Consider the following 23,187-nt stretch of genomic DNA (forward strand, 5'->3'; position numbering starts at 1 on the left):
CGCAAGGTGTGCGATGCGTGCGCCGGAAAGGCGAGGAAGCAGCGGTGTTTTACGTGGCAGCCGCCGTAGGTGACTGGCTGGCTGCTGGCTGGCTATTGTGGAATATACTTTTGGTCTTCCATGGGGTCACATTCACATCGGTGCGCACCTGCACGCAGCCTTGAAAAAAACGGATGCCAGCAACTGGTCTGTGGTCGGTCTCACCAGAGACGGCTTTGACAGGTCAGTTTGACAGAGACTTGGAGTTGAGAAATGCCTTGGGACATCGGTGATGGGGCAGCAGCTGTTTCTAATGAGGAGCGACCTGGACAGCATGATACAATCGTTGTTCCATAGCCTTTGTCACTCATCATTTTTTAATACAAGCAGCAAAAGTAGAATCTTGCTACATCAAGGCATGGAATTCTATGATACAATAGTGAGTAGTAGATGTCAACTGAAACAGTTGTTCAATGACTAGTATCAGATTAAATACTCCTAGGCTTCCGAGAGAGGAATCGAATTAAACGTGCTGTGTTGCAAGAAAAGTTTGAAGCTTACTCTCAATGTCATAAGAAATCCAAACAAATTGAATATTGAACAATAATGCTTGAAAGGGGATGTCAGGCTTCACGCGTTTGACCTTGCAAAAGAAATGTCAAGTGCAATGATACGCATTGTAATAATGAACTAATGATAGAACCACGTCTACCCAGACTAACAACAGATAGACTGTCAGTCTGTCACACACACCTCTGTCCGCTCACTAATAAGGCAGAACACTGAACCAAGTCGATGAATCAACAAATGAACCAAAGGCAACGAGACCATCTCACCAATATGGAACATTTCACTTCTTCAGCCAGGCAGTTACATATCTATAGTGTTACAAGAACTATGAGGTGCAACCCTTTGAAGTGGCTGCCGATTGGACACCACAAAATTTAATATGAATGAACCTAATAACCAATAAACAATCAGAGAAGGGAGAGAGGGAGGCAGGAAAGATGAAAACAAAAGGGGGTGTACAACAAGAAGCCCCGCCAAATCGAGGGCTGAATCCCTGTTTGGCCTTCCTATACATCATATTTCTTTGGCTGATGCCATTGCACTAGAGTTCTTGACAGGTAAGCAAGCAATGATTTATTAGGAGGGTGTGTCCTCTTGCCATAGAGATGCTTCCCTCCGAGATCAGTATACTTTGATCTGTTCTCTCTTTCGATCTGCAAAACCAATAAAAATGAGATGTTTAGGAAAACCTAAACATTAAGAGGCATTTTGTATGGTGAATTTTCTTTAAATATTTTCAAGCAAAATGACTTGTTCTCGAAGAGGAAAAATGCCCAAGAATATGTTGCATGTACCTTGCTTATTTTCCCATCTCTCAAGTAGTATCGGATACCAGACCAATTGATTGATTGGGAGAAATGTGATCTGAATGCAGATATTGGATAGAGGAAATTGTCTACCAACAAAGCAATGAACACCTGAAATTGAAGCCCAGCCATAATAAGATTACTAAATAGGTTATCACAGGGGAGAAAATCTCAGGGTCCTAAAATTATTTGGTGTGGTGAAAAGGGATACTCACAAGCCCCCAATTGTACGAATCAAGAGATACTTTCGGTCCTTCAGGAGATAGCATATTGCATAGTTGAATTTCCACCTTTGTCAAATTCCACATTGAAACAAGCTCGATGAGAGTGCATATGAACAAGAGGCCCACTAGGAACAAACCTGAAATAGAATGCCACAAGATAACAAAAGTGTGGTGAGACATTTTGACAACAAAAAGGTTTGAGGTTGGAAGGCAAGGAACTGACCCCAAGATGAATCGGACGCTTCCTTTACAACTTTGCTGTACGGTGCTCGAAGAGTAGCTAAAACATGGACCAAAGCCATAATATATGGCAAGACAAACCCCCATGACAGATAGCAATGACTTGTAAATAATGCACGGTTCATCATCCAGTTGACATTCGATACATATGACTCAAGAACAAAAGTTTGTTTCCTGAGGTAATTCCAGTATCTGCATGAAAAATAAACATGTATATGAAGTGATAGTTAAGCCTAGTTGCTTGTATCTTACTTTTCTGCAGTTACTATTCACTGTCATGTAATTTTCAGGTTCCTTGGCTTCCAAGTAGGAATCAAAGCATCTGCTTTGCATAGCAGAATATGCTAAGAGTAGGTAGAGGTAGCAAAAGCCACTTTGCTCTATATAAGCAGTGGCAGACCATCTTGTATCCCAAGTATTGCAACTTCATTTCAATCCAAGCGGCCTAGTGGCCAAGCTGCCCTCTGGGCTTTCTACCAAATCTGAAATCCAATTTCTTATGTCCGAGCAACAATTGGTATCAAGAGCCTAGGGTTCTAGTGAGTGAGAGCCATGTCCACCGAGAGCCAAATCGTCAGAGCGCGCGCCGCCGTCGGAGGAGGAGCAGTGATCAACCCTCGGGACGGCGCAGCAGGCGCTGGAGCCGGCGACCGCGCGACGCGCCTTGCTGCCGCAAGGCAGCGGCTGCGGCTCAGGCAGCGGCTGCGGCTCAGGCCGCAGTGGCTGCAGCTGCAGCACTTCGCGCAGAGATGGAGCAGGAGGACGCGGAGCCAGCGGGAGGAGGATCACGCAGCCCACGCTGCCGCCAGCCACCGTCACCAGAGCGGCGGCGTGGCCGTCGCGGGCGTTCGCCGGTGCTGTAGACCATCTACCGCGACTCCGGGGCGGGAACGCCATGGCCGATGCTCACCATGAGTAACTACCATGAGTGGAGCTTGCTGATGAAGGTCAAGCTGCAGGCTCGGTGGCTTTGGGAGGCGGTTCACGTTGGTGGCGTCCACTACGACGACGATTGCCGGGCCATGGAGGCTCTGTGCGCCGCCGTCCCCACCGAGCTCGGCGCCTCCATCGCCAACAAGGCCACGGCGAAGCTGGCGTGGGACGCAATCGCCGCGGCGCGTGTTGGAGATCGTGTACACCGGGCGACGCTGCAGTGGCTCCGAGGAGAGTGGGAAGCCCTCGCCTTTCAGCCCGGGGAACAAGTCAAGGACTTCACTGTGCGGCTGACCAATCTGATGGAGCAGATGGCGCGCAACAGCGACACCGACTTGACGGAGGAGCGCGCGGTGGAGAAGTTCCTCCGCTGCATGCCTAAGAGGTACGTGCAGATCGTTAATTCGATCGAGACGCTCCTCAATTTCGAGCAGCTCACCATCGAGGACTTCACCGGGCGGCTCAAAGCGGTGCAAGACCATGAGCAGGCGCCGGATCCCGAGCCGGCCACCGTCAGAGGCAAGCTATTGTACACGGCCGAGCAGTGGCGTGCCTTCGAGAAGGAGGGCGTTGGATCGTCCAAGGATCGTCGTCGGTGTCCCCATGGCGGAAAGAAGAACAAGCCCAAGGGTGATCACGACGGCGACGGCGGACAAGGCAGGCGCCGCCGGCGGCGAACGCAAGGCAAACCGCGACGACACCTGCCTCAACTGCAACCGCGCTGGACACTAGGCCAGGGACTGCCTTCATCCCGGCGCGAGCGTGGCGGCGCGGCGAACGTCGCAGAAGCAGAGGAAGACGCTGCTCTGTTTCTCGCGCATGGGTTCCTGGAGCTGGATGCGGAAGGGAGCAGCGGCAAGGCTCAAGCTTCGACCTTCTGCACCGAGTCCGCCGTCGACCTCGACTTCGAGGAGCCACGAGCCCGTGTCTTCCTCAACACCGGTTCCGGCGGCGACAAACTCGACGGCTGGTACGTCGACAGCGGTGTGACCCACCACATGACCGGTCGTCGCGAGCTGTTCACCGACCTCGACTACTCTGCCAGAGGCACGGTGAAGTTCGGTGAACGAGTCAAAGGTGAAGATCCATGGCGTCAGCTCCATCATCCTCGAGGCGAAGACCGACGCCACGACGTCTACTACATCCCGGCGCTCCACAACTCCATCATGAGCCTCGGCCAATTGGAAGGCGGCTCAAAGGTGGAGATTGATCGAGGTGTGCTGAGGATTTGGGACCAGCGTGGCCGGCTTCTCGTCAAGATCCGGCGCGGCGCCAATCGCCTCTACATCCTCCACCTCGAGACGGCTAAGTTGCTCTGCCTCGCCGCGCGCAAGGATGACGAAGCATGGCACTGGCATGAACGCTACGGCCACCTCCACTTCGACGCGCTCCACAAGCTCACCAAGGACGACATGGTGCGCGGGCTGCCGGCGATCAAGCATGTCAGGCAATTCTGCGACACCTGCGTCATCACCAAGCAGAGGGCTCCGTTCCCTGCTGAAGCCCAGTACCGTGGCAGGAGTTGCTCGAGCTCGTCCATGGCGATTTTTGCGGCCCCGTGATGCCAGGCAACTCCAGGCGGCAGACACTACTTCTTGCTGCTGGTGGGCGATGCCACACGGTACATGCGGGTGGCCCTCCTGACGACCAAGGATGCGGCTGCGGACACCATCATGCACCTCCAAGCTGTGGCCAAGAAGGGAAGCGGGCGCAAGCTCCAGGTGCTGCGCACCGATAACAGCCGAGAGTTCACCGCCGCGAAGTTTGTTGTCCATTGCGCGGATGAAGGCATCCAGCGCCACTACAGCGCCCCCTACTCGCCGTAGCAGAATGGGTCGTGGAAAGAAGGAACCAAACGGTGGTGGCCATGGCTCGTGCACTGCTAAAGCAGCGAGGTATGCCAGCAAGGTTCTAGGGAGAGGCCGTGGTGACCGCGGTCCACTTGCTGAACCGGTCGCCCATGAAGAGCTTGCTGGGCAAGACTCCCTATGAAGCCTGGCATGAAAGAGCGCCGACGGTTGGTCACCTGCGCACATTCGGCTGCCTCGCCTTCGCCAAGGAGCTAAACCAAGTGAAGAAGCTAGGATGATCGCAGCCGGCCTGGCGTCTTCATCGGATACGCCGACGGCGCCAAGGCGTACCGCGTCCTCGACCCGGAGACCCAGCGCGTGCGGGTGACCCACGACGTCGTCTTCGACGAGAGCCACGGCTGGGATTGGACCAAGGTGGGAGAAAGCTCGGCGTCAGCGGTGGAAGAGTTAACCGTCGAGTACCTGAGGAGCGAAGGGGCAGGGGGAGCGCGAGGTGCGTCTTCGTCGACATCCCCTGTTTCGGCCTCTGCTTCGGCGTCTGCTTCGCCGCGCTCACCATCACCGGCTCCGGGGGAGCCCAGGAACACGGCGGCAGGCAGCTGACACTCCTCCACCGGCCTCACCAATGGCGTAATCAGCCGTGACATCATCTTCTTCCCCTACTGCCACACCGCCGCTCGCTAATCAGCCCCACATCGAGCTCGCCACGCCGCTGGAGGATGACGAGGATCGTATGGACGCGTTCTACGACGACGAACCCCTCCCCTACCGCACGGTGACGAACATCATCGGCGATGAGTCTCCACCAGAGCTAGTGCCGCGTCTATTCGCCCAGCTTCACTTGACTCATGCTGGCGAGCCAACCAATTACGTTGAAGCGCAAGGCGATCCAGCTTGGGAGGCCGCCATGAAGCAGGAGCTCCAGGCTGTGGAGAAGAACAAGACCTGGGAGCTCGTTGATCTGCCTGCCGATCACCGCCCGATCACCCTCAAATGGGTCTTCAAGCTGAAGAAGGACGAGAAGGGGGCGGTGACCAAGCACAAGCGCGGCTGGTGGCATAAGGTTTCGTCCAGCAAGAGGACGTCGATTACGACGATGCGTTCGCCCCCGTGGCACACATGGAGTCGGTCCGCGTCTTCCTCGCGCTAGCGGCTCAAGAAGGATGGCGGGTGCACCACATGGACGTGAAGTCTGCGTTCCTCAACGGCGACCTCAAGGAAGAGGTGTACGTGCGTCAGCCGCCTGGCTGCGCCGTCGCCGGGAAGGAGGACAAGGTGTACCGCCTGCGCAAAGCCCTTTATGGCCAGCGGCAGGCACCGCACGCCTGGAACACGAAGTTGGACGCCATACTCAAGGAGATGGGCTTCCACCAGAGCGCGCACGAGGTGGCGGCGTACTGGCGGGGAAGCGGGCGCACTGTCCAACTCGTCAGCGTCTACGTCGACGACCTCATCATCACCGGCGCCGAGGAAGAAGAAGTGAAGAAGTTCAAGGCGCGGATGAAGAACAAGATCGACATGAGCGACCTCGGCCTCCTCTGCTTCTACCTCGGCGTCAAGGTGCGCCAGGATGCCAGCGGCATCACCCTCCGTCAGGCTCACTACGCCAAGCGGATCCTCGAGCTCGGTGAGATGGTTGGCTGCAACCCCGCCCACACGCCAATGGAGGAGAAACTGCGGCTCAGTCGAGAGAGCACTGTGGAGGAGGTGGACTCCACGCACTACCGGCGGCTTGTCGACAGTCTCCGGTACCTAGTGCATACCCAGCCGGACTTGGCGTTAGCAGTCGGGTACGTGAGCCGGTTCATGGAACGGCCCACGGTGGAGCATCTACAGGCGGTGAAGCGCGTTCTTCGCTACGTGGCCGAGACCCTGGACTACGGTCTGCACTATAAGAGGGCTCCTGGCACGGCGCGCTTCATCGGCTACTGCAACAATGACCTTGCCGGTGACATCGACACAAGCAAGAGCACCAGTGGAACCATGTTCTTCCTAGGTGTACTGCTTGGTCAGCTGGCAGTCCATCAAGCAGAAGGTTGTGGCGCTGTCAAGCTGCGAGGCAGAGTATATCGCCACCACCACTGCAACAACACAAGCTCTGTGGCTGTCCAGGTTGCTCGGGAAGCTTCTTGGCAGAAAGGTTGATGTGGTGGAGTTGAAGGTGGACAGCAAGTCTGCTTTAGCTCTGGCCAAGAACCCAGTCTTCCATGACAGGAGCAAGCACATTCGGATCAAGTACCATTTCATCAGGGATTGCTTGGAGGAAGGGAGCATCAAGGCCAACCACATCGCCACTACTGATCAGCTGACAAACATACTCACCAAGTCACCTGGGCAAGGCCAAGTTCCAGGAGATGAGGAGAATTGGTCTGACGCAGATCACTCAGCACTAGGCTTAGGGGGAGATTGATAGTTAAGCCTAGTTGCTTGTATCTTACTTTTCTGCAGTTACTATTCACTGTCATGTAGTTTTCAGGTTCCTTGGCTTCCAAGTAGGAATCAAAGCATTTGCTTTACATAGCAGAATATGCTAAGAGTAGGTAGAGGTAGCAAAAGCCACTTTTCTCTATATAAGCAGTGGCAGACCATCTTGTATCCCAAGTATTGCAACTTCATTTCAATCCAAGCGGCCTAGTGGCCAAGCTGCCCTCTGGGCATTCTACCAAATCTGAGATCCAATTTCTTATGTCTGGGCAACATGAAGAAAACAATATTAGTTAAGATGCATACATTGGTTTAGCATAAGCATGTGCACAGAAAAGAAACCCAAAGCATTGTGGCACACTGGCACTAGTAGAAATCCATAGTATATTAGTGTTTTTTCTTGAATAGTATAATAGTATGTGAAAACATAACTCCCAGTAGGTTAATTTGGCCAAGCACCCTAGAAACGGTAAGAAACCAGAGTAAATCAAGGGCCCCTATCCAACTATCTCCAGCAATTGCAATCATTGTTGCACACCAGAAACCAGAGTTGTGCCACCACTGTACCAGGTATTATGTACCACTCACCACTACACATATGATGAAGATCTTAAGCCACGTATTTTTCAATTGATGGAGCATACTGTATTGCTTATTTTCATTGACCCACCTACATATCCATCATGGTTTTTCACAGAAAATATGTTGGGCGGGACATCTCAACAGTTTAGCGTAAAAAAAGATATATTGGGTGCTCTTTTTGGCCCCCACCTTGAACCTAGCAAACTTGCTTCGCAAATAGAAACTTTGTCATTGTGACAGAATGAATGGGACTTATGTGATTCACTCTTTCTTTTACTGCCCTCAAATAAGCGGCATAGCTTTCCAATGCAAAATTTGCTGTACCTGGAGAAGCTAAGATCACTGGCAAGAGGGTGTGGAAACACAGCAACAGGAGGTGAAGATATGAGCCTTTTGTGCTGTCCTGTGAAAGATACAGTTAAATTATTATAAGTAAATGCTGTGTGGTCAAAAGGTATAGACCAAGAACACAAAAGATTGACATGAACAAAGTTAGAAGTCCCAAATAGAAAAATGATTGAAAATCATAGCAGCCCTTGGCCTTTAAGCATATAGAAGTAATTATCAGATTGTATTTCATTCCTAATACTAAATTTCAGCCTTTTGTAACAAAAGAGGCATAACTTCTGGCAAAGAAGAATTACCTGCTATTGCAGCGAGTGTCATATCATCTGAGTAACCACCATCTCTTAATCCACTGACAACACCATATCGGTCTTGCCTAAAATCATCAGCATGCATCTAAAGTGAAGCCTTGTTAGAAACACTATGGATGATTAAAGTTTATACAGAGCAAATCTAGAGAAAATGTTCCCATCAAGAAATAGACTATATATACCATCATACAGCCACCCCACAAGAAGAAAGTCTTCCCACCAGTTGCAAATCCCATCGAGCAAGGCTGCAGTATGGTTATTGTCACTAAATTTCAAGGATAGATCAATAGTGAAAATGAACAATGGACATACACACAAAGAACTACATTACTAACTAGCAAAACTAAAAGATAGAATGACAGGGTAATATATGCTAACAGAGGAAACATGACGCGGCTAAAAGAAATAGCCCTTTGGATGTTGGTAATGCAAACCTTTATGTCACAAACAATCAAATCGTTAACCAAAGAGATGCAAACACTACGGAAGGGACAGATACTATTACATTGCAGAACAGTGATGAAATTTTTCGGTGGTTGACATTTTCTCAACATTAATGTTGCTTAGAATTCTGTTTTGGTGGAATAATAGGTACTGCGCTTAACAGATAACATGACTAGATCAGTAACATGAGGGGACTTTTTAATGGTGTAGATGAAAAGAGAAATGAGAAAAAGATCAAGAATGCGTAGAAGCAATAACAAAATTATTAATGCGCGAGGCAGTGTCTTAGCACATCGGAATAAACAACTTAATCCATGGAATAACAGCACACAATGTAGATTCTAGATTAACTTTCTTGTATTTAATGAAAGGACAGGCAGACACCCATAACATATGGTTCTAATTAAATAACTTCATACCATGTGGTATTCATATATGCAATAGCTGCCCAAACTGCCAGAAGGTAAGTCAAGGGGATATCCAGTTTGTATAAAGATCTGCCAGACACAAAAGCATACAATGTTAATGCAGCGAGGGCAATAGAAGAAGGGAGGAGGGGTTCACGAAAAAGCAGACCTCAGGATTCTTCTCCATTTCTTTTGTGAGAGCTCCGATAGTCCCAGGATGCAGCCTCACATCATCGTCAAGAAACAAGACATACTTGGTATCCTTGTGCATCTTTTCAACACCGATCTGTTTCAGTTTGATAAACATGAGTAATGAGTCAACTTATTGGGTTTTTTTGTTAAAAACAAAACAAGGCCAAGAGATGACCATATAGTAACCGCAGTAACAGTCAAAATGTGTGGCATTTGTTCATATGCAGTGTGACTATTCTCATGCTTTAGTTACTATAAAAGGTGAAGATGAATGATATGTAAAAGGCAGAAAAGCATATTGGGGACAAAGAGGAACACAATAGAATGGAATGGTCGAATGCATGCACATTCAACAGCTCAATTCCATGGACTAGGAACATATACAAGCATAAGCTAAAATGAGCATTCAGTGTCATGAACAGACCATGAATTGACATCGAGGATAACAACAAATTCATTTACTTACCAATTGATTGTGAATTTTCTGGCTACAAGTTGTTGACAACCCAGCCACAACCACCTTTGCCTCCAGATTGTCCTGAAAATTATATCTAATAAGAACAATAGATGAAGAGTTTGAGAATATCATGACTGTAAACGTTACAAGGCAACCACCTACCTTGTACTCTGCGATCAAACGGGAAACAGCATGATAAGCCGGATCATCTTTGCTCTCTACGATAAACAGGAATTCCAGTGGCCCCCCATAAAGTGATGTAATCTGTACTTTTATGGATTATAAGGGCACGTAACAATCCAAGACATAAACGGCAATCATTATATATATAGTGCAGTTTGATCATACCTGACTTCGCCAATTTTGCAAATTATGTTCACCAAAGCCCTTCAAAGGCATAATTACAGAGACTCTAGGTAAATTCTCCTGAACAGAGTGCTCAAGCTCATCTATGTTGTCACAAAGAAATGCAAAACTATTTCCATCTACAATGTTGCGCCTCATGTTCTTTATAACCCTTTTTCTGGTAAGAGAGCATAGATTGTATAAGAAAATCAGCTGATCCATCCTTGTCAAATAAACCTAAAATCACAAAAATTCCTTTCTTCACCTGACAATTGAAGCAGACACCCACCCGAGAGCAAGAACTAAACAGATCCCGCACCCCTACATAAAGGGGATAACCAGCACACAAACAGTTTAAAACAAGAAGTTCAAACTTTAAACTGAGACTACAAGATTAACACATGCCATATCCCTGTGAACATTCAAAATGTATACAGAAAGGTCAGGTATCCTACAGTTGGAGCACCTGCAGTAGCAGATAAGAAACGGAGGGGGACAAGCTGAGATCGACAAGACTTGTCGGAACGGAACGGACAAAACTCCAAGCATATGCACCAATAGCTGTTACAAGTCTTGTGTGAAAAATTACTGGCTTTTCAAACGTAGTAATCAAATTTATCCATCATCCCATCTCATTCAAAAAACACAGTTAAGTGGTTTCTCCACTGTAGAACTTTCCAACATCCACAACACAGTTGCGCCGTCACAAAACTCTCTGTAACTTCCTACTTGTGAGAGAACAGAATTGTAAGAAATCTCCGCCGGCCAAAACTATTCCTCAAAAACACCGCGCTTCCCGCAGCTCCCAGACAATTCCGCCCCGGCGTCCACAATGCGAAGGGCAGGGGACGGGGTCTCACCTGGATCTGAATGGCGATAGCGAAGGTGCTCGTGAAGGCGCGGCTCGCGGCGGCGAGCATAGCGTCGGCGGCGGCTTCCATCGCCGCCATTGCCCCCGACGTCCCCTCCCCTCCTTCGAGCCGCGGCGGGGCACCTTCCGAAGCTTCTAAGCGCTTCTGGAGAGGGGTGGGGGAGCAAGAGGCCTCGTCTCTCGCCGGATCTCTCTCCCGCCGGGCCTGGCCTGACCTGACCTTGGCGGTGAGAGAGTCTGCCCGATGTGGGGGAGGGGGAGGAGGGAGGAGGGAGGGGGAAGGGGGTTGATTTGGGCTGGCTGGGTGGCCTCTGTGATTAGGGCCACGGCCCTGATTCCCAAAATGCTTCCGGCCACCCTGCTCCACATTTTTTGAATTGGGGTTGCTACGCGTACCAAACTGTAAACATTGCCCCGTCTATTCTAATGAGAAAAAAGTCTACTTAACCCCCCACCTTTCATACTTGGTCTATTTCACCCCTAACTATGAAACCGTCTGTTTTACCCCCTGAACTTTCTAAAACCGTCTATTTTACCCTCTGGACGGTTTTACAGCGGTTTTGCTACAGTAACAGCGGGTTTGCTACAGTATGTTTTGTTTGATACAGTACCCATGTTTTGAATTTTATTTTTTTTATTTATTTTCGGTGAATTTTTGAAAAATCATAGTAAATCATAGAAAAATTATAAAATGAAAAATCTAATTTTATTGGACTCCACATGAGTAGATCTACACAGTGAATATATAATACGGTATGCTTTAGTACAAATTTTTTTTTGTAGCTTTAGATTAATTGGAAAATCCAATTTTGTCTGTAATTAATTAATCTAAAATTAGATTTGGTACGCGTATTATAGACAAAATTGGATTTTCCAATTAATCTAAAGCTATAAAAAAAATTGTACTAAAGCATACCGTATTATATATTCACTGTGTAGATCTACTCATGTGGAGTCCAATAAAATTAGATTTTTCATTTTATGATTTTTCTATGATTTACTATGATTTTTCAAAAATTCACCGAAAATAAATAAAAAAATCAAAACACTGGCACTGTAGCAAAACAAGCCGTTGCTGTAGCAAAGCCGATGTTACTGTAGCAAAACCGCTGTCAAAAACCGTCCAGGGGGTAAAATAGACGGTTTTAGAAAGTTCATGGGGTAAAACAGACGGTTTCATAGTTGGGGGGGTGAAGTAGACCAAGTATGAAAGGTGGGGGGTTAAGTAGACTTTTTCTATTCTAATTATATGTCACTTTATTAATTTTATCATAATAAAATTATCGGTACGGAAAGTGACCAACACGTAAATATTTATAGTTTTGATGTACGTTGTGATTGGATATGGTCTAACACTCAATGACACAGGGTTTATACTGGTTCAGGCAACGTGCCCTACGTCCAGCTTGAGTTGATCGGTGACTTTATTCCTGAGCCCAGGTGCTCAAAGTTTGCTGTGGGGTTACGAACGGAAGGGAGAAAGATGGAGGTCCGGACGGACTCTATTCTGAAGGGCCGAGAGTGATGAGAGCTCCGCTATGTGCTAAGTGTTAGAAGCGTGCGCTCTGTGTAGCTTTAGAGTGTCTAAAGCTATAAAGGATAAATCGATGTAAGTGAACTAAGGGATCTATCTGTTGGAAGAGAACGCATCCCTTTTTATAAATGAAGGGGATGACCTTATAAGAGAGAGAGAGTGTACGTGTCGGTGTTTTGGACCCGTGGGGTCCTCAACCAACTAGTGAAAATATACTACGTGCCCTTAATCCCGGATGATGATGCAAAGAGACACAAGGTTTATACTAGTTCGGGCAATAGTGCCCTACGTCCAATCTAAGAGATCGATCTTGTATTCCTTGTACCGAAGTGCTTGTAGTAGGGGTTTACAAGCAGGACGAAAGAGGGAGCTAGCCCTAGGTCTCTGCGTAGTGGCGTGAGTTAGAGATGTGTCTGTGCGTCTGTTCGTGTTCTCGTGAGTTCGTCCTTCGTTCGTCCATCCGTGTCTAGAAGCGGCCCCCGTCACTCCCTTTTATAGTCGAAGGGAGGCACATGGGCGTTACATGCATTTGCTACGTGGTGTTTTGTGAGTGGAGGCGGCATGCCGAGCCCTGTAGCTTGTAACTGTGGCGGCATGGTCGATGGAGCGGTCTTGTCCTTGGAGCACTGGAGCGACGCGCCAGTCACGCCCGATCCTGTGCGGCGTGGGAGGTCCTTAGATGGCTTGGTGCAGGGCATGGCACATACTGTGGACGATGTGTCGGTCGCTGTATGTTGACAACGTAGAGAGCCGAGGCCTAGTCGGTGCAGAGGCCGAACCATCTTGGGGGGCTCGACGGGCGCGAGTCCTGAGGCTACCGAGACCCCGAAGCAGATAACCGAGGCTCGGAGGGAGCAGTTGGTCTTTGTACGTCGATTCCGAGGCTACAGGGACCCGAACATGACTCTCCATGCCACGCTGTCCTTGGAGTAGGTGGGGTTAGGCAGCACAGTGCCGCATGGGTGTCCGTTGTGGGCACAGTACCGAGCACAGTGCCCGGTAACCCCTGCCCCGTCCTGTTCCGGACGGCATGGTGTCGGTGTGACTCACGTCTCGTCGGCCACTCCGATGTGTCGAGCCGTCGTTCGGCTGATATCGCGGGAGCGGTTGAACGCGTTAGTTGGACGTGACGTCCTGTCGGAGAAGTTGGCCAAGGCGGAGGCGATGAGGTTGTTGTCGAGCCGACCTCGAGCGAGGCGGAGAATTGGTACCTCGTCCGAGGCCTTGCGTGCGGGGCCTCGGGCGAGGCGAAGAATCGGTACCTCATCCGAGGCCTTACGTGCGAGGTCTCGAGCGAGGCGGAGAATCAATTTCTCGTCCGAGGCCTTACATGCGGAGGCGACGGGGTTATTGCCGAGCCGGCCTCAAGCGAGGCGGAGAATCGGTACCTCGTCCGAGGCCTTACGTGCGGGGCCTCGAGCGAGTCGGGGAATCGGCACCTCGTCTGAGGCCTTACGTGCGGGGCCTCGAGCAAGTCGGGGAATCAGTACCTCGTCCGAGGCCTTGCGGTTTGGGACCTCGAGCGAGGTGGAGAGTCAGTACCTCGTCCGAGGCCTTGCGGTTTCGTTCTGAGCCGAGGCCGCTTCGGGTGAGCCCGGATATTGTTCGAGGTGGGCCGAGCGACCCAGCCGAGCCTCGGATGAGGTGGGGGTTTGCCGGTGGTTGTCTCTTAGCTTTGATTTTGATAAGGTCTAAGCGATTTTTTGGTCCTTGTTTAGGGGCCCCCTTTTTATAGTACCCGACAGTAGCCCCCGAGCCTCGAAGGGAGTGTGAGCGCTCTTCCTGAGGTTTTGATGAGGCTAGGCTTGCGACAGCTCCTGGCGAGATGGTGTTTCGTACTCGAGGCTTTGGTGGGTGCGTGCGAGCGCACCCGCCGGGTGTAGCCCCTGAGGCCCTGGAGGAGTGGATTTATTTCTCTATTGGCTTTTCTCATGTTGAGCGAGGGGTTTTATCGCGTTTGCCGAGTCCACGGGTGCGAGTTCGGGTCACTGGGCCTTGGCTTGGTTGTAGGAAGAGTCCCCGAGCCTCTGCTCGAAGCAAGAGGGCGGTCAGGAGTTCTCCTGTCTTTTTTGTGCGGCTCTCATGCATCATTTTCATTCGAAAAGAGGGGTGGAGTATGCCAGGCTACCCTCGGTGGGCGCGAGCAGTGACACCTCTGGTGAGCTGTTATCGGGTAAGTCCAAGTGGAGGCCTGTGCCCCATTCGATAGGGGTTGGCTAGCGGTCCAGAGACGCGCTCTAAAAGTACCAGAGGGCTTCTCTAGTGGGTCCCAGGGCCATTCGATTGGCCCTAGGGGCTCGATGCCTCCCTATGGTGGGATCCCATTCAGAGACCTCCCTGCCGGTCTTAGACACGACTTAGGGCGTCCCAAGCAATCGTTTGCTTGGGCCTCGGCCATGTACGGGCTCGCCCATAGTCATCCCTGACTCTGTTTGTCCTGGGGCAGCTGTCGAAACCCTCGGGGGCCCAGCCTTCGAACCCCTGGACCGTAACAGGCTCGGTGCCTTTTATCATATTTTGCCGAGCCCCCGAGTGCGAGTTCGGGTTGTTGGGCCTTAGCTTGTTTGCAGGAAGAGCCCTCGAGCCTCTGTGCGGAGCAAGAGGGCAATCAGGAGTTTCTCTATCTTTTTTGTACGGCCCTCGCACATCCTTTTTATTCGGAAGGAGGGGTTTTTTGCCGAGCCCCTGAGTGCGAGTTCGGGTCGCTGGGTCTCGGCTTGGTTTGTAGGAAGAGCCCCCGAGCCTCTGCATGGAGCAAGAGGACGATCAGGAGTTTCCCTGTCTTTTTTGTGCGACCTTGCACATCATTTTCATTCGGAAGGAGGGGTTATTTGCCGAGCCTCTGAGTGCGAGTTCGGGTCGCTGGGTCTCGGCTTGGTTTACAGGAAGAGCCCCTGAGCCTCTGCGCGAAGCAAGAGAGCGATCAGGAGTTTCCCTGTCTTTTTTGTGCGACCCTCGCGCATCCTTTTCGTTCGAAAGAAGGGGTTGTTTGCTGAGCCCTCGAGTGCGAGTTTGGGTCGCTAGGTCTCGGCTTGGTTGCAGGAAGAGCCCCCAAGCCTCTGCATGGAGCGAGAGGGCAATTAGGAGTTTTCCCAGCTTTTTTGTGCGGTCCTCACGCATCCTTTTCGTTCGGAAGGCGGGGTGGAGTATGCCAGGCTACCCTCGGTGGGCGCGAGTAGTGACACCTTTGGTGAGCTGTTATCAGGTAAGTCCGAGTGGAGGCCCATGCCCCATTCGATAGGGGTCAGCTAGCGGTCCAAAGACGCACTCCAAAAGTACCAGAGGGCTTCTCTAGTGAGTCCTAGGGCCATTCGATTGGCCCTAGGGGCTCAGTGCCTCCCTACGGTGGGATCCCATTCAGAGACCTCCCTGTCGGTCTCGGACATGACTTAGGGCATCCCAAGCGATCACTTGCTTAGGCCTCAGCCTTGTATGGGCTCGCCCATAGTCATCCCTGACTCTGTTGTCCTGGGGCAGCTGTCGAGACCCTCAGGGGCCCAGCCTTCGAACCCCTGGACCGTAGTGGGCACGGTGCCCAGTTCCTTCGTCTGAAAGGAATCGGGTGGGGGATATTCCCCTCCCATCGGCTAGCGATGGCGGTTGCGCCTTTTGAGGCGGTTCCTCGGGGAGACGGAATGGCGCCTGCCGTTGCAGCGGTTGGATGTGACGCGATATCTGCGGATGGGACGTTACCGTGCGTGCGTGGTTAATAAGGAAAAGGTGGACGCGTGGGTGGTTTAATCGGATCCAGATTAACTACGCCAGATCTGAGGGAAACTTCCCTGGTTTTGTCGCCCATCCGTTTCGCCCCCTTCCCTCATAAATACACGACAAGCCTCACCCCTTCCCTCCTTACCTTGCCTGCATACGTTCGACCTTTCTGCCCTCGAGCGGTTGCTAAGAATAGAGAGCGCCGGGGAGAAGGGAGAAGGGGGAGGGAGAGAGAGAGAGAGCAAGCCTTACCGCCATAGCCACACTCTCCACCGTACCCATGGCCGGTGGCGCGGTTGTGCTCCAGGCAGATCCTTGGGGTCCATCTGACATGTCCGCGGAGACGCTGCAGTCGCTCATCGATGATGGCCTCCTCCGCCCGGTTACCGACCCCACCAAGCCAGAGTGGATTGCTCCGAGGGGCGAGCCAGAGCTGAGGCCACGCGATGGCTATGTCGTGAGCTTTGTGGCCTTCCGTGAGCGCGGTCTCAGCCTACCGATGGACCAGTTCATGTGGGCGCTTTTGCATTACTATAGCGTGGAGCTCCACAACTTCAACCCCAACTCCATCACGTAGGCGGCCATCTTCATCGCCGTCTGTGTGGGGTACCTGGGCATCGCCCCCCACTGGGAGTTGTGGCTCCACCTCTTTCGGGCGGGGCTCACCACCAAGCTGACGGGCACAGCGGGCACACGGAAGGTGATGAGGGCCGGCGGCTACACTCTCCAAGTGTGCCAAGACCGGCAGCCCCTCTACATCCTGACCCAGCTCGCGTCGTCCAACCATCGCTGGTACAACAGCTGGTTCTACCTCCACAACGATGATGGCGGTCTTCCCCCCTATACTGGGCGGGTCGTGGAGAGCTAGCCGGAGAAGTGGAGGTACGACATTCCGGTGGTTGACCAGCCCAAGCTGCGGCCGCTCCGGGAGGGGCTGGAGAGGCTGTGTGGCTGTGGCCTTACGACGGCTGTGGTCGTGCCAGCCGTCCACCGCCAGAGGGTGCTGCCGCTGATGGCTCGGCGGCAGCGCCTATTCGACATGACACCAGATGAGCCGATCGAGGGCGTCCGGATGTTCGCCGTCGCTCTCTCCGACGAGGAGATTCTACATCGGGTGAGAGAGACGGTGGAGGGGCGGCTGAGGAGCGGTGGTCTGACCACATTTGCGATGTGCCCATCGTGGGGGTACCTCTCTCTGGTAAGTCATGCACCGCTATGGCCCCTGAGGCCTCCTTGCTCCTTGCATTTTCCTGTTCCCTTATTGGCGTTCGTTGTTCCTACAAGGGATGAGGGATGTGCAAGCCTCCCCGCCGCCCGTTCTCGAGGACGCAGAGCGGCAGGTGGTAAACAGGGCGCATGCCGAGGCACAGAAGAAGCAGAAGGATGCCGAGAAGGCAAGGCGCAAGAGGAAGAACCTTGAGCACGATGAGCTAGAGAAACATCACCGGCAGCAGAGGCACGATGGTCTCCCGGTGGAGCCGTCTCCATCACCATCGTTGTCAGATTCCTCGAGCGATGATGACGAGAGCGAGGCAGGGTAGGGTACCCTGGACCATCTCCCTAACATTAGGGGGACGGCGCTCGGGGTGTCGGTGAGCAGTCCAATGTTTCTAGGAGGAGAAGGAGAGGATGCCTCGGGGCCGGCGATCACCCGCCCTAGGGTCGAGGCCAACATGCCCAAGGCACGGGCGTTAGGGAAGCGCGCCGTTAGCCCAATGGGCTCAATGGCAGAGGTGGAACGGGCTATGGCGGGGGCGACCCAACAGCCTCCGCAGAGGGTCGAGGGGGCATCGGAGCCCGGCGAGGGCCAGCCAGCACTGGCGGATACGGGGGCCGTGCCACCACCGCCACCACCGCCGTTGTAGAGGACAAGGGGCGTAGTGTAGAAGCTGCTATGTCCCCGTTCGGGGTAAGTGTTTGCTGCATCTTCCACTCGTTCCTTGGCCATATGCTGACCTCGTGAATGCTTTGCCTTTAGCCGAAAGCGTCAGGCGGAAGCGCCTGTCTTGGCGCCATGTAAGGCGCTCAAGGTGAGCACTAGCTCCACCGCCCAATGGGTGGCAGAGGCACAAGCCGCCATACAGCACGGCGCGGCAACGGCTAGGGCCGACCTGAAGGAGCCGATCGCCCAAGGAGAGGCTACCGAGGCAGCCACTAGGGAGGTGGGGGAGGAGACGCCTACGCCCCGCGAGGCCGAGGCCCACGAGTCAGACGAAGCTAAGGCGCCCTCAATTGCTGAGGCCACCGAGGCTGAGACCAAGGCCCTTATGACTTCTGAGGCCGAGGCAATGGAGGCCGGGGCATCCAGGACCATCGAGGCCAAGGTGGTGGAGGTCGGAGCTTCCGAGACCACCGAGGCCGAGGTGGTGGAGGCCAGCGTGGGCACGGCAGAGCCGGCGGCCCAAGAAGCGGAGACAGAGGCGGGGCAAGCTTCACTACCGCCCCCGGTCCAAGACCCACCACCGTCGTAGGAGAGCGCCCAGGAAATGGAGGTCCATTCAATCTCCTCCGATGATACTTCCCGGGAGAAGGAGGTGGCAGATGCCGAGGCGGCCAGCACCGCGGAGCAGCCAGCTCTGACTTCTGGCGAGGGAAGCTCGGCCCTCATGCGGGTACAACCCGAGCCCCGCGGGTGGGATCACCCACGTGTCTTGTGGCGGAGCCGGGACGACCCTGAGGGGGAGCCTCTGTTCGCCCTTAAGGATGCGGCCGAGGGGGGCGCTGGGGCTCCTTCGAGCAATTTTGCCACCTGGCAGAGTGGTCGCTGCGGATAGCGCTGTCCATCATGGCTGATGACCTGCCCGGTGTTGCCTAGGTATGCGCCTTCTTTTCTTATGTTGTGTTGTTTTTTCCCTAGTTTTCTCATAGTGCTTGACGTTTGTTCTGCCTATCTAGGAGCTCAAGGCCCGGTCCCTCGGAAAGTCATTGTTCCTCCAGCGAGAGAGGGACGTCTAGGACTAGCTCCGACAGCAGAAGGACTTGCTCACCAGTGCCAATGAGCTTCTGTCGGCGCGGAGCGTGGAGGTGGAGGACCTTCGCCTTCACTGTGCTGATATGAAGGCTGAGGCGGCCACGGCTCGAGAGCAGGCCGCCCCTTTGGCGGTGTGGATTAAGGAGCTAGAGGAGGAGCTGACCCGGGTGGCCGGTGAGCGGGACACCTTTAGGTCCCAGGCCGAACAAGTGGAGGCCTCTGCCAAGGCCGTCGCCGGGCAGCTGGGGGCGGAGTAGAGCGTGCACCTGCTGACGAAAGGTGCCCTGGCCGAGGCCCTCAAGGTGGTCAAGGCCTCCCGGGTCGAGGCCCTAGCCTAGAAGGAAAAGGCCAAGGGTGAGTCCTGTTGAGCCGTGCCCCTTGTTTTATTTGTTTTTCTTGCATTCGACCCCTGACTCCCCGATGTGATGTAGAGCTAGAGAAGGAGGCTTCTAGGGCGGCCGAGGCCTCTCATGTCGAGGTCCAAAGTTGGAAAAAGAAAGCCAAGGGTGAGTCCCGTAGGGCTTCGCCCCTATTCGGCTTATTTCCTTTTGTGCTTAACCTCATCCCGCTTGTCTTGGCGTAGGGTTGGAGAAGGAGGTCTCTCAAGCAGCTAAGGCCTCCATTGAGGTGCAGGCGGTGCTCGAGGCTGAGATCCAGGAGCACAATGCACTACAGAGCGCCGCCCGTACCGCCTACGAGGCCCTAGAGGTCGGAGGGGTCGAGTCGGGCAGCTCCCTCGGGAGCCGCTTGATCGCGTTGAGCGGCCGAGTCCACAAGTGGCTCCAGGGGGCGCTACACATGGGCGTCAAGCATGCCCTGGCCGTCGTCTCCTCGCACTAAGCCGGCATCGACCTCGAGGCCATTAGCGACGGTTACGTCTTGGCTGAGGATGACGAGGAGGCTGAGGCCGAGGTCATGAAGCTGGTGGAGGCGGCTGAGGCCCCTGGCGCGGCGCTGGCCAAGCTGTTCAAAGAGGAGGTGGTTCCTCCTGCGCCGATTGCCGACACTGGCGACCCTAAGTTCTGACCTGGGCCAAAGGGGCCATGTAAATAGATTAGGACTTATGTTACCGTATCATAACGCTAGTGGCCGTCGAGGTCTTTTAAAGTACTCATGTGTATACGCTTTTTAATCGTTTTTATTGTGTTTCCGAGCCTCTGCCCTCTGCCTTGTCTCTGAAGATATCACTTGCAAAAAACTTCCTCGGAGCCTAAGCTGCCCCTCGAGCAAAATATGGTGAGGGAGTTGCCGTAGCCCAGAGGCATAGGCCATCTCGTGGCTCGGCCGGCCTTTTGGCCCTGAGATAAACTTTCGGTCCTTAGGTTTTTTACAATCGATTTGTTAGAGTACGCTAGAGAGTTTGGCGTAGAAATTTTTTCGAAAAACGACTAAAAAATGGTGCCTAGGACTTAGGGGGGTCCCCCCTTCTAGCCCCCAAGGGAGGCTCAGTTCTGCAGAGGCAGAGCTGAGTCTTTGTTCGAGCCTCGTGGTGGGCACCTCTACAGAGGCAGAGTCGAGTCTCCCTTATAGCATCATCGTAACGCCGATCCCCCATCGATGGGCTCAGGGGGTTTCTCAAAAAATAAGAACAACTAAAGAATGCTTCTTTCTTGTATTTCGAGAAACAAAGTATACAATGCTTAGGAATTTAAGGGTAGAAGCAACGTAGCTATTCTATGTTCCAAGCGTTGGTGAGGATTTTGCCCTTCTTGTTGGCTAGCTTGTAGGTCCTAGGCTTTAGCACTTGTGCGACGATGTACGACCCTTCCCGTGGTGGGGTCAGCTTGTGGTGGCCCTTATTGCTCTGCCTCAGTCTCAGCACCAGGTCGCCCACTTTCAGGTCTCGGCTTCGAATGCGTCGGGCTTGATGGCATCGTAGGGCTTGCTAGTACTTGGCCGAGTGTAGTAGCGCAACGCCTCAGGCATGCGCGTGCTGACCACATCATGGTCGACTTGCGCCTCGCGTCGATCGCTGAGGCGGTCGTGCACCGAGAGGGCCTTGTTGGCTATCGGTGCCCGAGCAGGCTCGGGACGAACCGAGGCCTCTCTATCCTGCCGAGGTGTTGCCGCGGGTAGTTCTGTGGCGCCCCCCGCACTGTCGAGAGATGGAACTTTTGGCTTGCAGTACCGCGGCGGTCTCGAGGAGGTCTCAGAGCTCACCGCGGACTCATCGCCCCTCCGAGGTAGAGGGCTCGGGCATTGTCCGGAGTAGCATTGCTGCTGCCGCGATGTTCTGGCTAGCGCGATTGAAGATAGGGGGTTGTTCGCCCCCTACGTCGTTGTTGATGCGGTGGTTGACATCGCAAGCCCTTCGCTAGGCTGCTCCACCATCACCGTGACCCTGCTGCTCTCGCTCGAGGGTGTCTTGGAGCTGTTGCAGAAGGAATCGGTCTTGTTTGACCTTGGCCTGAAGCTCACGAAGCTGCTCCAAGTCAAGGCGTCGAAGTTCCTCGTGGGCGGGGTCCTTGTTCCACGCTGCCGGGAGCTCGATGCGTGGCGTCGCTGGCCCCCTCGTGGGGCAGGAAGCGACTGCCTGCCTCTTCGTCCTCATCGCCCGCCCTCGGTATCCCGAGCTTATCGTGGAAGCACTCACGAGTAGGATTCGTAAGGGCCTCCGTCATTGGAGTCGGAGTAGCCAAAGCAGTAGTCGCTCGCGGCCAAGAAGCGGCGCATGGCTTTAGGGTCGTGAAGCTCGGAAAAGTTTGCTTCCGGCCCATGCCTCATCCTCCTCCGAGGAGTCAGCGTGGGTGTGGGTCGAAGTAGTGGCATCGAGGTCGAGGGCGAAGCGTTGGTGGCGTCCTGAGGGCTCCGCGTGAGCGGAAGCATAGGCGGAAGCATAGGCGGCGGCGGCATTTCTCAACCCAAAGGGGTATGGGGATGGTGCCATCGCCGGGCTCCGCTCTACCGAAGTCGACCCCTCAGGAGGTGGCGGGGCAGAGCTTGATGATGGGGCATCGCTGCGCGCCACCGGCGTCTTTCCCTTGCCCAGGCTTAAGCTGGACAGGTCCCCAACCAGGGACTCCATACCAATAGCCGGGCATGGGATACTGGCGAAGCGTGGTGTGTGTCATCCTGAGCTCACGCGGTGTCGGGTGGTCTCGCTCACGTCGTGCCTAGCGAGCGCGACGAGAGCGGTGGCCCGAGCTCCATCTTCGCCTGGGTTGCTGGTGCGTGATGTCATCATCGGTCGATGAAGCTGACACATAGTAGAACCCCTACCTGGCATGCCAACTGTCGGTGTTTTGGACCCAGGGGTCCTCAACCAACTAGTGAAAATGTACTACGTGCCCCTAATCCCGGATGATGATGCAAAGAGACACAAGGTTTATACTGGTTCGGGCAATAGGTGCCCTACGTCTAGTCTGAGAGATCGATCTTGTATTCCTTGCACCGAAGTGCTTGTAGTAGGGGTATACAAATAGGGCGAGAGAGGGAGCTAGCCCTAGGTCTCTGCGTAGTGGCATGAGTTGCTAGAGATGTGTCTATGCGTATGTTCATGTTCTTGTGAGTTCATCCTTCGTTCATCCGTTCGTGTCTAGAAGCGGCCCCAGTCACTCCCGTTTATAGTCGAAGGGAGGCACAGGGGCATTACATGCATTTGCTACGTGGTGTTTCATGAGCGGAGGCGGCATGCCGAGCCTTGTAGCTTGTAACTATGGTGGCATGGTCGATGGAGCGGTCTTGTCCTTGGAGCACTAGAGCAACGCGCCAGTCATGCCCGATCCTGTGTGGCGTGGGAGGTCCTGTGATGGCTTGGTGCAGGGCATGGCGCATACTATGGACGATGTGCCGGTCGCTATATGTTGACAACATAGAGAGCCAAGGCCTAGTCGGTGCAGAGGCCGAAGCATCGTGAGGGGCTCGGTGGGCGTGAGTCCCAAGGCTATCGAGACCCCGAAGCGGATAGCTAAGGCTCAGAGGGAGCAGTTGGTCTTTGTACGTCGATTTTGAGGCTACAGGGACCCGAACATGACTCTCCACGCTGCGTTGTCCTTGGAGTAGGTGGGGTTAGGCAGCACAATGCCGCATG

The 23,187-nt window shown here is 53.4% G+C and overlaps 2 protein-coding genes across 2 annotated transcripts; one reads left to right on the plus strand and one right to left on the minus strand.

The window, feature by feature from the left end:
* Nucleotides 1-644: 644 nt before the first annotated feature.
* LOC136450986 (uncharacterized) lies at nucleotides 645-11,200 on the minus strand. The gene is made up of 14 exons (XM_066451697.1): nucleotides 10,931-11,200; nucleotides 10,336-10,391; nucleotides 10,074-10,248; nucleotides 9,888-9,989; nucleotides 9,735-9,806; nucleotides 9,246-9,362; nucleotides 9,089-9,166; nucleotides 8,408-8,470; nucleotides 8,214-8,310; nucleotides 7,894-7,972; nucleotides 1,803-2,011; nucleotides 1,571-1,716; nucleotides 1,344-1,466; nucleotides 645-1,202 (listed from the first exon to the last, which is right to left on the minus strand). Exons 1-14 carry the CDS (start codon nucleotides 11,018-11,020, stop codon nucleotides 1,056-1,058), a joined length of 1,554 nt encoding a protein of 517 aa, XP_066307794.1. The 5' UTR covers nucleotides 11,021-11,200; the 3' UTR covers nucleotides 645-1,055.
* Nucleotides 11,201-17,225: 6,025 nt separating this feature from the next.
* LOC136455500 (fruit protein pKIWI501-like) lies at nucleotides 17,226-18,657 on the plus strand. The gene is made up of 3 exons (XM_066455501.1): nucleotides 17,226-17,337; nucleotides 17,471-17,723; nucleotides 18,165-18,657. The coding sequence occupies exons 1-3, from the start codon at nucleotides 17,226-17,228 to the stop codon at nucleotides 18,655-18,657; spliced, it is 858 nt and encodes a 285-aa protein (XP_066311598.1).
* The last annotated feature ends 4,530 nt before the right edge of the window (nucleotides 18,658-23,187 follow it).

Source organism: Miscanthus floridulus, chromosome 5, assembly GCF_019320115.1.
Source record: "Miscanthus floridulus cultivar M001 chromosome 5, ASM1932011v1, whole genome shotgun sequence".
Taxonomy (NCBI): domain Eukaryota; kingdom Viridiplantae; phylum Streptophyta; class Magnoliopsida; order Poales; family Poaceae; genus Miscanthus; species Miscanthus floridulus.

Bases quoted from the DNA above. Each gene is read 5' to 3' on its own strand.
- LOC136450986 (XM_066451697.1), bottom strand. From the start codon at position 11,020: ATGGCGGCGATGGAAGCCGCCGCCGACGCTATGCTCGCCGCCGCGAGC. The intron at 10,392-10,930 runs GTGAGACCCCGT...CCCTTTATGTAG, and splicing joins CTATCGCCATTCAGATCCAG to GGGTGCGGGATCTGTTTAGT. The intron at 7,973-8,213 runs GTAATTCTTCTT...TATCTTTCACAG, and splicing joins GACACTCGCTGCAATAGCAG to GACAGCACAAAAGGCTCATA.
- LOC136455500 (XM_066455501.1), top strand. From the start codon at position 17,226: ATGACACCAGATGAGCCGATCGAGGGCGTCCGGATGTTCGCCGTCGCT. The intron at 17,338-17,470 runs GTCTGACCACAT...TGTTCCTACAAG, and splicing joins GGGGCGGCTGAGGAGCGGTG to GGATGAGGGATGTGCAAGCC. The intron at 17,724-18,164 runs GTAGGGTACCCT...CTTTGCCTTTAG, and splicing joins GATGACGAGAGCGAGGCAGG to CCGAAAGCGTCAGGCGGAAG.